This window comes from Lontra canadensis, unplaced genomic scaffold (assembly GCF_010015895.1).
Source record: "Lontra canadensis isolate GAN:19392208 unplaced genomic scaffold, GSC_riverotter_1.0 scaffold12, whole genome shotgun sequence".
NCBI classification, from domain to species: domain Eukaryota; kingdom Metazoa; phylum Chordata; class Mammalia; order Carnivora; family Mustelidae; genus Lontra; species Lontra canadensis.
Window position 1 is genome coordinate 26,693,629 of NW_022631006.1, and position 16,151 is coordinate 26,709,779.

General features: G+C 37.4%; 1 protein-coding gene across 2 annotated transcripts; it reads right to left on the minus strand.

The window, feature by feature from the left end:
- Positions 1–1,776: 1,776 nt before the first annotated feature.
- On the minus strand, positions 1,777–15,787 carry EMC7 (ER membrane protein complex subunit 7). 2 transcript variants are annotated; one of them, XM_032856923.1, is made up of 5 exons: positions 15,490–15,784; positions 11,165–11,284; positions 6,176–6,314; positions 4,784–4,864; positions 1,777–2,246 (listed from the first exon to the last, which is right to left on the minus strand). In XM_032856923.1, exons 1-5 carry the CDS (start codon positions 15,720–15,722, stop codon positions 2,094–2,096), a joined length of 726 nt encoding a protein of 241 aa, XP_032712814.1. In that variant the 5' UTR covers positions 15,723–15,784; the 3' UTR covers positions 1,777–2,093. The 2 variants fall into 2 exon arrangements, with proteins under 2 accessions (XP_032712814.1, XP_032712815.1); XM_032856924.1 differs by lacking the exon at positions 11,165–11,284 and having other exon boundaries at positions 15,490–15,787.
- Between the last annotated feature and the right edge of the window lie 364 nt (positions 15,788–16,151).

The window sequence follows — 16,151 nt, forward strand, 5'->3', positions numbered from 1 at the left end:
ACCAGAAAGAATCCAAAGAAGTAGAAAAGAAAGAAAAACTTGGGAGTGATTTATCGTTCCTACAGGCAGGAAATAATAGGACTGGATTAAAATTCTAGTGGAATAATTTTAGATTTGAAAAAGAATTTATAGGTCTAATCCAAATCCCTCAATTTACAGATGAGGAAACTTGAGGCCCATTTATTTACTCATTTAACAAACATTCATTGTGTGCCTACATGCTCAATGCTGGAAATACAACAATGACGAAGACAAGACATGGTTCAAAGAGGGAAAGTGACTTGCCCAAAGTCACAAAGCAGTTAGCAGCTAAATGGGCTCTTTGCACTAAATCCAATATTGCCTAATAAAATACAATCATTTCTGCATCTGTAAGCACACTAAGCCTTTGATGAAGGTTCTATGCAAAGGTAAGATTTTCATATACAACTGATATAGTAACATTCTGTAATATAAGAAATGTCCAGATTTTATATTCAGATGGTTTTAGAATCTATATAAAATAACCACAAAGTTTCTTTATTAGCACATGAAATGATAAGTTCCTTGGAAGTGCTTTCTAATTTTTTTGGTCATTAGGTATTATATGTGCAAATTTTGACAATCCAAATTTTGAAATTTTTCAAGATGATTTCCAGTCATACAACTACAACTCTGACTATATTGTTTCTTTTAAATTGCAACTTTTCATTCAACTAGTATTTTAATATTTTATTTTCAATAAATGACTCTATTTTCAAAGACCTACCTAGTTCTACCATTAACCAATTTACCTATCTTAGTCAATCATAGCTCAACCAGTTTGGTAACCTCAGCATATAATTAACAAACAGAGATATAGTTAATAAAATGTCCTGTATCAGAACTTACATCTTTAAAAGAAAACTTACAAGCTTCACTTCAAAATGGACAACGGTACTTACACAAAAGAGAAAATAAGAATCTGCAACCAACTTCTTTTGTTATTTTTGGCTGGTTTAATACTCTTAAGAAAGCAGTAGGGGAGTTCTTTAACATAGAAGAGGGTAAGAGACCTTTACTAGAGAAGTAATAGTATAGTTTCAGAGTTCATTTTTAATTAAAATAAACCAAAATAAAAGGTATGAAATTTTTATAACTTATTGAAATAAAAAGTTTTTTTAGATAATTCGGACTGGAAAGTAATGTAATCTATATTCCAACAAGTCTGAGAATGATGGGAAAGATGAGATTTAAAAGCTCCCTGTGCTATACTACCAACATTACAGCATGGAGCTCCAAGGTTGATTTTCCATCCTTAGTCTCCAGAAGGCTCTCCTATGCTGCACTTCCTTCCCCTGACCATTCATTCCCTCTTATTATTGTGCTTCCTCCCTACATAATAAGCTCTATGGAGGACAGACACTGGACATTATCCATCTCTGAATCCTACTTTGAAGCACAGCACATTACTGGCACTCAGTAATGAATCCCATAGATGGTAACCAAAATTTAAGAACTGGTAACAACAACTCTCATTCATATATCCATACTCTAATAAAACTAACTGTACTAACACAAATTAAAACTACATCAGGAACATAGGCTTCCATCTCAAACATCAGGGAATGTTAAGTGCAGGGCAGGGCTGACCATTGTGAAAGGTCTGGCTACACAAAAAAACCATGGTGCATGCAGCTCTAAAATATCAACCACTTCTTTTTAAATAGGAAAGGTCAATTGCAAGCCTCATATAATGAAAGAAGAAAACTGTCTGGAATAAAAGAAACATTAAGTGAAGAAGAAATGACAAAGTCATTTTATCTCTGGATTAAGACATTTTAATATACATAATGTATAGTACTTCATATAATTTATTAATGTCATTTTCTATAGGACACTGTAATTAATTCAGTGACATCAATATTGACCTCATACAGACAAAAGATGAAAGCTGGATTTTCTTGTGTACCAAGTACAAAACATGTGCTAAAGAGTACCACACACGACAGGTGTAAGAGATCAACTTTAAAGATGACTCAGGTTTACAGTAGTTGCTTCACACGGTTTCCCCTCAAGACTTGGATGCCACCCAGTGATCCGTATTTGTGCAAATGCTATCTCCGACTGTCCAACTACCTCCTTTTGCCAGCCCCGCTTTTGCCTGTTTTACTGCTGCCGCTGCTAGACTTGCCAGAAGATTTTGAAGAGAAGAGTCTTGTCATGAACTCAGAAACATCAGGCAATTCGTGGTTGGAATTCAGCATATTCATTGACTGTTCCATCTCCTGCAAGAGGACAAAGCACTGTAAGAGGAAAGGCATTGGGATCCTTCAAGTCATCTAACAACTAACACTTCCATTAAAGGAGAGGAAGAGAACAAAGAGCAGCTACTGGTCCTCAGCAGTGTTCTACCCCACAGCCCTTCAGAAACCATGTTTCATACCTCCTTTATACTACCAAGCATTGTAGTCCTTAATTAATGTCCAATAAATCTTACGTTGGTGTGATTCAGCTTATGTTTTCATAAAGAGTATTTTCTACGATTATACGTGATCATAGTCTTGCCACCTTATTTTGTTTTCTGGTTAAAATGCTCTTTCTGTTTTAATGTTTTTTAAACTCATGCTTTCCTTAGATGCATATAAAAAAAGAGTATCAGTCTTTAACTATATACAAGGTCATCAGAAATGTTTGGACAATAAATACATATTTCCAACACTTCATTCCTAAGGCCCTTAGTAGTAAATCTGTGAATGCTATTAAGGCCTGAGTGTCCTCAATCACAGCATCTAAAGCAAGCAACAGAAATGCTACAAACAAATCACCGGCAGGACCTCATAAGGATCTGGCACTTTTATTTTGAGGTTTTGTCCTCTCTCTAATAAGCCAACAATCTATAAAGTACTGCTCCACCTTCAACAATATTTATGTAATATATGTCACATCTGAATTTTACATTTAAATTCCAAAGTGAACTTAAAATTGTATTAGTTTACACATAAAAAAAAAAAAACCAGCAAAAACTGTATTACCTATCATTTAAAGTTGAACACCACTTGGATATTAGCTTGGGCTTTCTCCCCAAAGGTAGAATTTATACACGGGTTTTCAAGGAGAAAGTGCATTTACAGATATACCCAGGAAAAGAAACATTATAAGCATAAATCAGAAATGTTAACAAGCTCTAATCATCAAAAATTAAATGTATATGGTAAGAGGTCTTGAGACCCTGCAAAAATGTGTCACCAACTCTATTTCTGAATCTCCTCAATTCTGAAGCTCTTGAATAAAGACTTTTTTACATTCCTTACTATGTGCAAAGCACTCTGCAAGGAATGAACTTTTGAAACAATGTGACCTCCAACGTTTCCTTCTATTGATACCACAGGGTTAACTGGTTAACAGATACAAGGATGACATAGGATGTACACTTTCTGACCAACACTGAAGCAAAAATTTCAAATTTGGCAATAAGACATTCTGAAGTATCAGAAAGCATTCTTTGATCATGAAGCTTTTTCTGCTATTCCAGCTTGGGATAAATGCCTTGCCTTCTACAGAACTTAATCATCTACTACCTCAGCAGACATTTTAATTTATTTGATTTGTATCTTATTTTCCCATTTAAAACTCTCTCACACATATACCCACAATCCTCTGTTGGCAAGAAGAGTGTTTATAAATTCATTCTATTTCCTACATTTAACTGGATTCTGAGTCTGTTGACAACAGGGATGATATACAACTCGTTTTTGTATCCCTAGTATCTATAACATAGATATCAATTAAAAAATGTTCATTCAGGGGGGTGGGAGGTTGGGGGAACCAGGTGGTGGGTATTAGAGAGGGCACAGATTGCATGGAGCATTGGGTGTGGTACAAAAACAATGAATACTGTTATGCTGAAAATAAATTAAAAAAATGATTAAAAAAATGTTCATTCAGCAATGAATAAGGTGTCAATACATTAATATATTATATACAATGGAAAAACCTGGAACTGAGGAAACGAGCTTGTTGATGGTTTCCAGGTAGAAGAAAAATAAGGGTTTAAAAAGAATTCTGGGAGGCGCCTAGGTGGCTCAGTGGGTTAAAGCCTCTGCCTTCGACTCAGGTCATGATCCCAGGGTCCTGGGATCGAGCCCCGCATCGGGCTCTCTGCTCAGCGGGGAGCATGCTTCCCTTCCTCTCTCTCTGCCTGCCTCTCTGCCTACTTGCAATCTCTGTCAATAAAATGAGTAAAGTCTTTAAAAAGAATTCTGAAGATTTTATGGAAGCCAGTATTTAAAAGAGACAAAGCAGTGGCACTAAATTTGAAGCATCTTACCTGGCAACTCCCCGCCCATTGCAAAACCAGTATGATTTTGTGGTGAAAAGTCTAGAAGCCACTATTCTATTTTTCTCCCTTAGTTAATTGAATGTGTGTGTGTGTGTGTATCTGAACACAAAAACTAAATATATACTCTGAAGAGTTTTATAAAATAAAGGTAAATCATAAAAAGCCATCATTTTGCAAACTATATGAACTGGGGTACCATTTGAACTATTTAACAAGAGAGGCACAAAGACAGTCGTACTAAGCAGAGTGTTTAAGCTATATGAAGAGACCGAGGCTTTTATCAGGCAGAACCAACTGAATTTATCTGGTCCAGTGGAAATAAGTAATTAAATGAGAGGAACATGATACTGTGTTAACAGTCTCTGAATGAATTTGGCTTGGGAATTAGGATAAAGCTGAAAAAACCCAAGCCATTCAGCCTCAACAGCTGGTTCAGGCATCAGAATATGGTACAAAAATCCACAGAGGGGGCAAACATCTTACCCGTCTCATGTCAGGATCACTTGTATTGACCACTTTGGGCAGAAGCACAAATATCAATAATGGAAGAACCATCATCATAACCTGTGGAGGAAAAAAAAATCCAGAAAGTGTTTTCCCCACTTAACAGAAGAATAAAATCTACACTTAACAATCCATGATGAAATTAAAGATTCAGATGTTATATATAGAATAAAACTACCAGCACCACCTCAATTCTACTGACCCAGCCCTGTTGATATAAGGTCCTCCTCAATGTTTGACTACTGTAGAGTATTAAGAGCCTAATTCATGTAGGTTTGGACCTTACAGACACCTCACTTCGTATATGAGCCACCTATCATTTTGCAGAGTTTACAATTTTATTTAACACAAACAGTATGTTTGTGTTACTCACTTTCTTTAATCTGCAGTCTGGCATTAGGAACAATGATCCTGATGGCCAACTGGGATCTTTCCAGATGACTATGTGGTTCTTGCAGAAAATATTATATTGACCCTCTAATTAATATACATCTTCTCAAGACTGCAACATAGTACCAGGTGATTACTACAACAGATCAGTTTTGAAAAATGCCTGCCAAGCTTCTAGCACTAGGTATGTTTCTGCAGAATTTCAGAAATGAGAATATGGAAGATATTTCTTAATAAGGTTTGGAGTTTCATTGCTGATTTCTCCTATGCACTCTACCCTCCTGGTTCTTTATGTCTGATAGCAGATCTAGGTACTATTTATTTCTCTCAAAAAATGTACATTCCCCAAATATTCCTGTTTGTGATTTAAATAGCTATCAGCAAGGAATATGATCACCATTTAGAATATTTCAAGATAATAATTCAACTTCCAGAAGCAGAAAAAAAAACTTAATTTGTTTCTAAAGAATGTATCCTATTAGTGTTTTATTATTAGTGGACACCATAACATCAGTTTCATACCAAGTATTTAAATTATCACAGAATAATTTCTCTGTTTACTACACATGTGAAAAAAGGAGAAAAATGCTTACTCAAGCCACCAATAGTGGCTGTTCAATAAATGATGGCACATCCATCAGTGAACTAATAGGCAGGTAGAACGAAGGATGAGACTGCTAACTCCACATGTGACTTACCACATACTCTTATTCCATTTGCATTTTAAAACATTTCATCATAAGTATTTATCCCATTTCTGTTGCACATTTCAATGTCAAAGCAACCATGCAATTCTCACTACATTATTTCCATTATTTCCAAAGCTACTATTTTTCTGAAATCAATAAATCAATAAGCTATTCACAATTAACCTTTCATCTAACAATCTGACATCTTTTCTTCCTCAGGATTAGACATTTTTGACTACCTAGAATCAAATTAGAGAGTAGTTAAGATATTTAATTGTAGCATGATACATACCATCGGGTTCATTAGAAAGTCTGTCCAGCCCCATGATTCCCTTTTAATAAAGTAAGAAGGTGGGCCTGAAGATTTCATTTGGAGAGGATAGGGCAGTCTGACCACTTCTGATGTTTTGATGTAATTCACATATCTTGCTCTGATAAAGCCACATGAGAAAAGCATCAGTAGTTTTATCAAAAACATTACTAGTTAAAAGAACTACTCATAATTTTTAGCAATACCTTTCACTTTTCCAAAATGCTTTGGCATCTAAACTCTTGATCTTAAAAATCTTATCTGTATATCTAAAGTATTTAGCAAAATGTATAGAAAGAACACTAGACTTGAAATCGGGAGACCTAATTTTGAGCTGTAGCTCTGTCATTACATAGGCCTGTGGGATTAGACAAGTTCTCTGTTTATATCAAAAGCTCTTTTAAAAATTCTTCTAGCTCTAATGCTTTTTGATTATATTTAATAATAAATTAATTTTGCTATAAATATACAAAATGCTGCGTATCTCTTTGGTTGTCGGAGATATGAATTAATAAACATACCTAATTTTCAAGTCTATTTTGCAGGAAAAATTTATGATTCAAGAAAGTCCTGCAACAGTGCTATAGGTAACACTACATTTTCACCTGAGATGCACTAACTTTAATCAAAACTCTCACCCACTTTCACACATGTTCCAGCTTACTCTTTGAAAACTGCCTCCCAGCTGCTCACTCGTTTCCTTCAGAACTTCTGTTTGACACCTGTTCAACCTTTTCATTCTCTACTCGGCATCTTGTTAACTAAATTCTTTCATAGTGTCCATTCCTTTATGTGTACTAGATTCTGGGTAAGTTTTTTCTGATCCATCTTGTAGTTCATCAAACCTCTGTTCAGTTGCTTAACACATGCATTGAGTTTTGTATTCCAAAGCCTGTATTTATTGGAGAAGTTCTATTTTGTTCTTTTTTCAAATATCTATGATCTATTTTTGTAGTATCTTACTCTTATGGCAATAAATCTTTTATTTGGTTTAGCATTTTAAATATAAACTATTTTATAGTTCATATCCAGTAATTCTATTGTCTAAGGTTCTCAGAGGTCTAATCCATCTGCTGACTCAATGTACATTGTTTTCTTGGGTATTTGATAAGTTATGTACTTTTTTTTACATACGGGCCTGGACAGAGAGTATCTCCTTGCAGAGAGGTTATGCATTTGTCTCTACCATGAGACCAGGATTATGACCAGAAACGATCTTGTTAATTGCAAGTCCTGAAAGTTTCTGGATTATGCGGGAAGTAATAAATTCACATACTAAATTTCAATGAGGGTAGGACGGTGACTATTAAATTTCAGGAGAGATTTTTCCCTCCAAAAGGCCAGGCCCAGATTGGGAGCCTGGTCTTTTGGATTTTAGTGCCAAGGGTCAAAGGGAAAATCAAGTCCTAGATCTAATTCTGGCTCAAAGAAAGCCTAAGACTTACCTCTTACCTACATACTGCTAATAAAATCTAAGCTTCTTCTTTTTCTTTTTCTTTTTTTTTTTTAAGTAGGCTCCATGAGCTGAGATCAAGACCTAAGCTAAGATTAAGAGTTGGATGCTTAGCCAACTGAGCCACCCAGATGCCCCAAATCTGAGTATTTTGGTTAGAATATCAAAACCCCCAGGAATGAAAGTGGCTTATAGTTTGTCCCCCAAGGACTTCCCTTATACATTTAAAAGGAAATGTTTATCGTATACCAAGCATGCTTACAAAATACTGGCCAAGAATATTAGGATCTTATTTAAATCCCCCTCTTTCTCTATTCTGTCCCATTCACAATTATTAAAATGATAAGGGCCTTGTTTTTAACCTATGCTTCAGGCATTCAATCATCAGGAATAGAACTGAGAATATGAATCCCACTGCTGCAACCAGTCCTTAAATGCTAAAGCAGGAAGTACTCTTTACCCAAAGCAAAAACCTTTATATATAGAAAAATATTTCCACTTGCTTACTTTATTCAAAATTCAGAGCAAAAATACATAAATATATAGTTTCTAATAGACAAGCATGCCCCCCCCCCTTTTTTTTAAGATTTTATTTACTTATCAGAGAGAGAGAGCGTGCACACACAAGCAGGCAGAGTGGCAGACAGAGGCGGAAAGAGAGGCAGGCTCCCGGCTGAACAAGGAGCTGGATGCAGGACTCGATCCCAGGACTCTGGGATCATGACCTGAGCCGAAGGCAGCAGTTTAACTGACTAAGCCACCTAGGCATCCCCAAGCCTCCCCTTTTAACAACTCTCATTTCCCCCAGTATTCAGTGCTTTTGATATTTCTTTAAAAACCTGTGAAATGTGTACATAATGTACAGTGTAATCTACATACCCACCCATCTCCAAACTTACAATCCTAAAATATATAAAAAGTCATGGTAAGTCCCTTGTTTTTTTTAAAGTTTTTTTTTTGTTTTTTAAAGATTTTATTTATTTGACAGAAAGAGAGACAGTGAGAGAGGGAACACAAGCAGGGGGAGTTGGAGAAGGAGAAGCAGGCTTCCTACTGAGCAGGGAGCCCAATGCAGGACTCCATCCCAGGATTCTGGGATCATGACCTGAGCTGAAGGCAGACACTTAATGACTGAACCACCCAGGCGTCCCATGGTAAGTCCTTTAAAGTTTAAATTTAACATACTAGGATTTTACCTATATATTTTCTTACAAATCTTCATGCCTCTAAAAAAAGACGTGACAAATTTGATACCTAATGTGCTTCAACTACTTTTAAAAAATCCACTTATTCTAATCAAATATTTATAAACATATTTACAAGAGATTACCTTCAATTCAAGCTTTACCCTTGCTCTAAATAGCCAACAGCAAGAAATATGATTAGAATTTGGACAAACTAGACTATTCTTTTTTTTTAAAGATTTTATTTATTTATTTGACAGATAGAGATCACAAGTAGGCAGAAAGGCAGGCAGAGAGAGAGGAGGAAGCAGACTCCCCACTGAGCAGAGAGCCCGATGTGGGGCTCAATCCCAGGACCCTGAGATCATGACCTAAGCCGAAGGCAGAGGCTTTAACCCACTGAGCCACCCAGGTGCCCCAAACTAGACTATTCTAAGACAACAATTTTAACTTCAAAAATTGGGGGGGCGGTAATTTGTTTCTAAGTGGCATCATTTTATATTTTTATATAATATAAATATAAATATTTATATTTATATTTATTATACTAGTTTCATGATAATGTCAAGAATGTAAGTTATAATTGTCTCTGTTCATTACACATGTTAAAAAAGGAGAAAGAATGGGCACCTGGGTGGCTCAGTCATTGGGCGTCTGCCTTCAGCTCAGGTCATGATCCCAGGATCCTGGGATCCTGGGATCCATTGGACTCCCTGCTCAGTGGGTAGCCTGCTTCTCCCTCTCCAGCTCTCGGGTGCTTGTGCTCCCTCTCTTGTTATCTCTCTCTGTCATAAATAAATAAAATATTTAAAAAAAAAAAAAAAAGAGGAGAAAGAAAACCCTACCTGTCCATCAGTAGGCACAGGCATCAATGGACTAATCTGTAGCTAATATAAAGGATGAGACAGCTCTATGTGAGACTCACTCTATGTGAATTATAATATTATACTTTTATGACATTCAGTGTCCAAAAACAAAACAAAGCAAAACATAAGGTGAAGAAAAAAGAAAAACATTTTAGGTGTAAACACTATCTCAAATGTAAATATTATGGTACCAACTGAACATATCTCTATCATGTCAGATCAATTTGGGGTCGCTACAAATCAACCTAAATATTCTCGGCACATACCAAAAAGGTCAGTAATAAAACAAAACCCCAAAATTATTTTTGCCTTTCCAAGACCTATGCTTTATTACTGTAACATGGAGTTATTTTGTGATAGCTCAAAGAGACATTACCACTCAAAATTCTTTCATATTTGTCACCATACCTCAATAAAGCTAGAAAAAAATAAACAAATAAATAAAATTTATTTATTTATTTATTTATTTATTGGTCAGTTTAGACCAAAGAGAATACTACCAGTATGGGTTAATAATAAATAAATAAATAAAATGCTGAATAACAGAAGGAATAACTGTGGACATCTACACAACAGGCTCTAACTTCAAATGGATTTGTGGTATTCTATACTCACAGCCTGAATTATTCCCACATTCTTTTCACTTCAACTTCAAAGCATATGCTCATCTATTTAGAAATTATACTGTGCTTTTTTCTTTTCTTATCATGATCCTCACTTTGAGATAAACTACACAACGTAATCCCATCGCTTGCCCCCAAAATACTAAATTTCCACTTCACTCTAAATATTTCAGAAAGGAAGAACTGTAGAAATTTCCAGATCAATACAACTATTAAGTAGATATTAAGAGGTATTGTCAAAATATCCCAGTGAAAAACAGGTGGCATATAATATTTCTAATTTAGAAAAGTTAAATTATTTCCCACTTTAAATCATCATATTTCCTTTTTTTTTTTTTTTTTAAGATTTATGTATTTGTCAGAGAGAAAGAGAGAGAGCGCACAAGCAGGGGGAGCAGCAGGCAGAAGGAGAAGCAGCCTCCCCGCTGAGCAAGGATGAGATGTGGGACTCTCAGGGTCGTGGGACCATACCTTAGTCGAAGACAGAAGCTTAACTAACTGACAATCATTATTTCAATTATAACTTTCACAGGGCTTTTGCTCTCATAGTAGGTAATCTTGCCTCTTCTCTATCATAATATTAGGAGCTTTAAAATAAATTTAAGCCAGAGCATGAGGAAGTTCAACTTTGCAGTATTACCAATGCTCAATTAAAACAATGTAAGGATATTGGGAGGTGGAGGCAGAGAGGAAAAAATTTTAAAATTAAAGACAATATAAGGATATTTTTATGGAATACCTAGTTTAAATGAGAAACTTTTCAAACCTAACTATAAATTCTAAAAGGAATATAGGAGGTACTCAGCAGCCTTGCCTTTTGTAAAAACTAAATCAGGTGCCCTTACCTCATTTTTCCTTTTGAAGTGATATCTACTCGGACAGGATCAAACCTGTAAGCTGGAGATATAACTTCCACTACATAAGATCCAGAAGGTATATCATGAACCACAAAACTCCCATCTGTCCTAGAAAAATGAAAATCATATTTAGATACTTCTGATCAACAGCTTGCTTTTTTATGTTCTAAGTCATCTGTTAACTCCCAAATCAACCCCCCCCATCAAATGACACAGAAATTGATAACAACAAAAAAAGTCCCCAAACTGGCAAGAATTGTCCCCATGCTTCAGCTTCCATAATCACACAAAAAGGGTTCTAGAAAATACACCACAGCACTCCACAGGAGCAGAAAATCCTGACATAGAAAGTACTTCTAGTTCCTTCTGGGGGATAGTTGATAACAGGGGCACAGTTTCAATTCTGAAGCCATGTCTTCATTCAAGAGAAATTATCAATATGCATCATTACTACATTAAGGTTCCAATTTTGCCTGCAATAACTCCTTAATTAAAAACAAATGGGTTTTCCCCGCCTAGTTTTTGTTTGCATTTTGTTGTCTTTCTTTCTAACAAGAAGGCCATCAAGTACAATTTGTTCCACTTGTTACAAATAGTTCCCATTTACTCTGGTTACTTTTGTTTGGATATACAGAAATTTAACAGGTTTATGTATTTAAAACTACCTGCCTTTTCCATACTGATTTTTTTTAAAACCTTCTAGACTTAGAAAACCATCCCATCCAAGAGCTGATAATTTCAGATTCACAGATCAAAATCAATTTGTTTTAATATTGGGAAACTGACATTCTGAGGAAAATGAAGTTTCTGTTTCAGGAAAAAACAAATGATCCTAAAAGGAACTGCTTTATCAGAGCAGTCCCTGGATCATAATACATTAAATAATGCTTCTTAAATCACTGGGCTCTTTTGGGGCAACTGGGTGGCTCAGTTGGTTAAGTGTTTCCCTTCAGCTCAGGTCATGATCTCAGGGTCCTGCCATGGAGTCCCAGATCAGGCTCTCTGCTCAGTGTGGAGTCTGCTTGTCCCTCTCACTCTCCCTCTGTGCTCACTCGCACTCTCTCTCTCTCCCTAATAAATAAATAAATAAAATCTTTAAAAAAAAAAATCCTTAGGCTCTCTCACAGCTGAAGGAATAATTTATTCTGCCACACCCACAATATTTACTAAAGGTAAAAGGAAAAGACATTCCTTACTATTTCTTTTTTTTTTTTTTAGAATTTTTTTTTTTTTATTTGACAGAGAGAGAGAGAGAGAGAGAGATCACAAGTAGCAGAGAGACAGGCAGAGAGAGAGGGGAAGCAGGCTCCCTGCCAAGCAGACAGCCCGATGTGGGACTCGATCCCAGGACCCTGAGATCACGACCCGAGCTGAAGGCAGAGGCTTAACCACTGAGCCACCCAGGTGCCCACATTCCTTACTATTTCAAAGTACAGACTGAACTAAAACAGAACTGAAATGTAAACATCAAGTTAACTTATTCCTGGGCTGGATATCATCACTGGGCCTTCGCACCCATTCACCACCCTTCAACTCTTTGTAGACTGGAGGAAGGAAAGAAAATGAGCTTAGCATATTTTTCCCCAGCTCTCTCCCTGACAGGCCACCTCTGACTTGCTGTGTCAAGGGACAGTGCTCCTCTGAAGGCAGTCCTTTCTTCCCCTCTAGGTCCCAGTAAACTTAACCTCCCCTAATTCCTTCAGGCTAGAGGTAATAGTAGCCTTGAGGTTGTAAACTCTAGAGTACTGCACAATCTGGTTGTTTCCCTATACCATGACTACAGTGTTTAATCCCTTCATTAGACTTTCCTTGAATTATTCTAATTTGGGTGTCTTCTGCTTCTTGAGGGAACCTCAATGAAAAAACTTCAAAATATTTTTCTAGATCCAGAAAAAGAATTAAACTAATGATTGTGAAACACAACAGCAGATCTAACTACCCAAAGGAAAAAGCAAATCTATTTTTCACTGTAGGACAAATATTTGAGAAAGATAACATATAAATTTTATAATGAAATTTTAAAACTTGGTTTTAAAAATGTATTCTGCAATATGTAAGCTTTGTTGGATCCTGACTTGAAAGAATTACATGGAGCATTTTTGAGATAAATGAACTGGGTATTAGATGAATCTGTAGCATTATTACTTATTTTATTAAGTCAATAATGGTATTGTGGGGGTTTAAGCCCTTACCTTTTAGAAACACATAATAATGCTTTTTCAAGGGAGATTATATTTAGGGTGATATTTAAATATTCCAGAAAAAAAATAAATGTGGTACAGAGGAGACATGAAACGGAACAGTAGATTGTGATGGGTACCTAAGCATTCATGAAACTATCGTTTATTTTAGTGTATGTCTGCAATTTTCCATAACAAAAAGTTCCCCAAAAAAGTATATGCATAAAATCTACTACATCAAAAAACTGAAAACTACCTAAATGTCCCCAAACAAAAGACTGCTTAAATAAGTTATGCTTTATATACACAGTGATGAGGGCAATAAGTGGCATGAAGCACCCTCAGTCAAAACTCCCCTCATTTCTATTAGCCAAGGCCCAAGCCACCTCCAACAAGCCTGTAAGTCAAAACTCCAAGCTAATTATGCATAACAAGTACAAGACAATTACTATCTCTCTTCCAAAAAGTTTCCCACCATAAGCTCCTCATATTAATTCTTAGCCTTTCTACAAACAGAACATGAAATGGTGTAAGTAACTCCTCCCAAAATATTAACTGGGGGACTAAAAAAAAAAAAAGATGACAAAGTACTACATATTGTATTTTACTATTAAAAACTCATTGGAAAAGATACAATAAAATGTTGTCTTGTTATCCCTAATTTGTTTACATTTTCTTCAATAAACATATTGCTTATATATTACTTTTACTTTAAAATAAAAATAATAGGGGCGGCTGGGTGGCTCAGTCGTTAAACGTCTGCCTTCAGCTCAGGTTATGATCCCAGGGTCCTAGGATCGAGACTCACATCCAACTCCCTGCGGGGAGCCCACTTCTCCCTCACCCACTCTCTCTGCTTGTGTTCCCTCTCTCGGTGTATGTCTGCTAAATAAATAAATAAATAAAATAAAATCTTCAAAAAACTAAACTAATAAGTGCTTTTTAAAAGAATTGAATACTGCAGAAAAGAGAAGCCAAAACATCAATTTACACTAATGTCCCAAGGTTTAATTGAGAGTTTTTTTCATTAAAACATCATTACTTGGGGCAAACCCTAAAGAATGCCCTAACGCCAGATTTGTAAATACAAATAGTATTAAAAGACTAACTTCTCATCATTATCTATTAATCTGAGATTCAAATCTCATTCAACAGCACCTGGATGATCTGAATATTTGCAAATCAGATTTAGAAGTAAATGTCCAAATTTAAGATATCTGGGTTGCAAATACCACTTGCTGGTATACAAACCTATCAGAGAAACACTTCCTTTCCTAAATATTTTCTTTCAGTTCAGAGTTTCACCTCCCAAGCAGTGACTGAAAGACTTAAAACATCACATTTGTGCCTAAACATCTGAAAAGCAGGCGACTGCAAAACTGGAATGCTAATAAATTCACCACGTTCTTTAATATAGGCTGAAATCCCATTTTTGCTAATAACTAGAAAAGAAAGAAGCATGTAAGCAAATGTGGAGAAACCCCAGTCTCACATAAATGCCACCAAGTGTGATGTTGCAAATCCCTCGATGAATTCAACTGTAAAAAAGAACAACAATCCCACCACCAGGCATAAAAAAAAAAAAGGTGCTTTGATTAGGGACTTCAGGGCCCATTAATTTGAGAAGCAGCAACATTAGCCTCCCAGTCTATGCCATCATAGAAGTCCTTTGGGTTTTGAGAATTCCCACTTGTTTAGCATCTTTCTACACAACATCAAACTGCCAAAAGACTGAAATGAATGCAAAAAGTGGCCAGATTCTAGAGAGACCAAATGAGATGCAAAGGAAAGAATTCAGCAAAAAACAAATAAGGGGTCCACCTGTCGCGAGGGCCCAGGAGAGGTCGACCCCTACAAGGCAAAAATGGAGTTGAAGATAACGGATCCCACTGCTCCGGCCCTGGGGCAAGCACCTGCCACCCTCATTTCTGAGATACACGGAATGGGGTGATGGGGAAAATAGGGGAAAGCGTCGGGTTGCTTCCCAAGGTCTCCCGGCACAGATTGCTACTGACGCCCACCCTTTCACCCTCCGATAGCGACGTCGTCAGTTCTTGACACTTGGCTCTCCTAGAGGGAATTCCCTTCCGGCTTCCACGCCAACCGCTTTCCCGCTGCCCATAGGATGCTCACTTAAGGAATCCGACATGCTCTTCTCCGTCTACTAGCACTCGGGCGGCCGAGATCCAGTCCTGGGGCTTCACTCCTGGAACAACCGCACGTCCCTCAATCTTGAAGCGATCTCCTATGCCGACCCCAGTCCCGCCTGACCCATCGGCAGTAGCCCCAGGCAGCTCCGAGCTCTGGGCATCCCGTGAGAGCAACAGAAGAAGGACGGAAAAGAAGCCCCAAACAGCGGCCGCCATGACAGCAGCTCTCAGCGGCCAGGCCGGCAGCCCCGGAAGCCCTCCCAGCCTCCCAGGTGTCGATGGCGCCGCCGCCGGCCGATGTCGTCATCACAGTGCGCGGGGTCCTGGCGCGAGCTGAGGGCTCAAACCCGAAGGAAGGAGTCTTGAGCCAATCGCCTTGCGAGGCGGAAATGAGGCAAAGCACCGCCGGGAACTTCCGGCGCTCGGGACTGGAAGGCGGTCGGAGGAAAGTGTCAGCTGCCTCTGAGGGGGGCCGCCCACAAAGCGAAAGTGGGGAGGTGTGTGTTGCTGTGGCAGCCGGCCCCGCCCCAGAGTAAAAGGCTGTGACTGAGAGCGGCTCTAAAGTTGTGTCTGCAAATGAGGCTCCGGCTTTAGGGGAAACGGGTTCAGAAGAGAGCTTTCAAAAAAAGTTCTAGAGATTCCCCA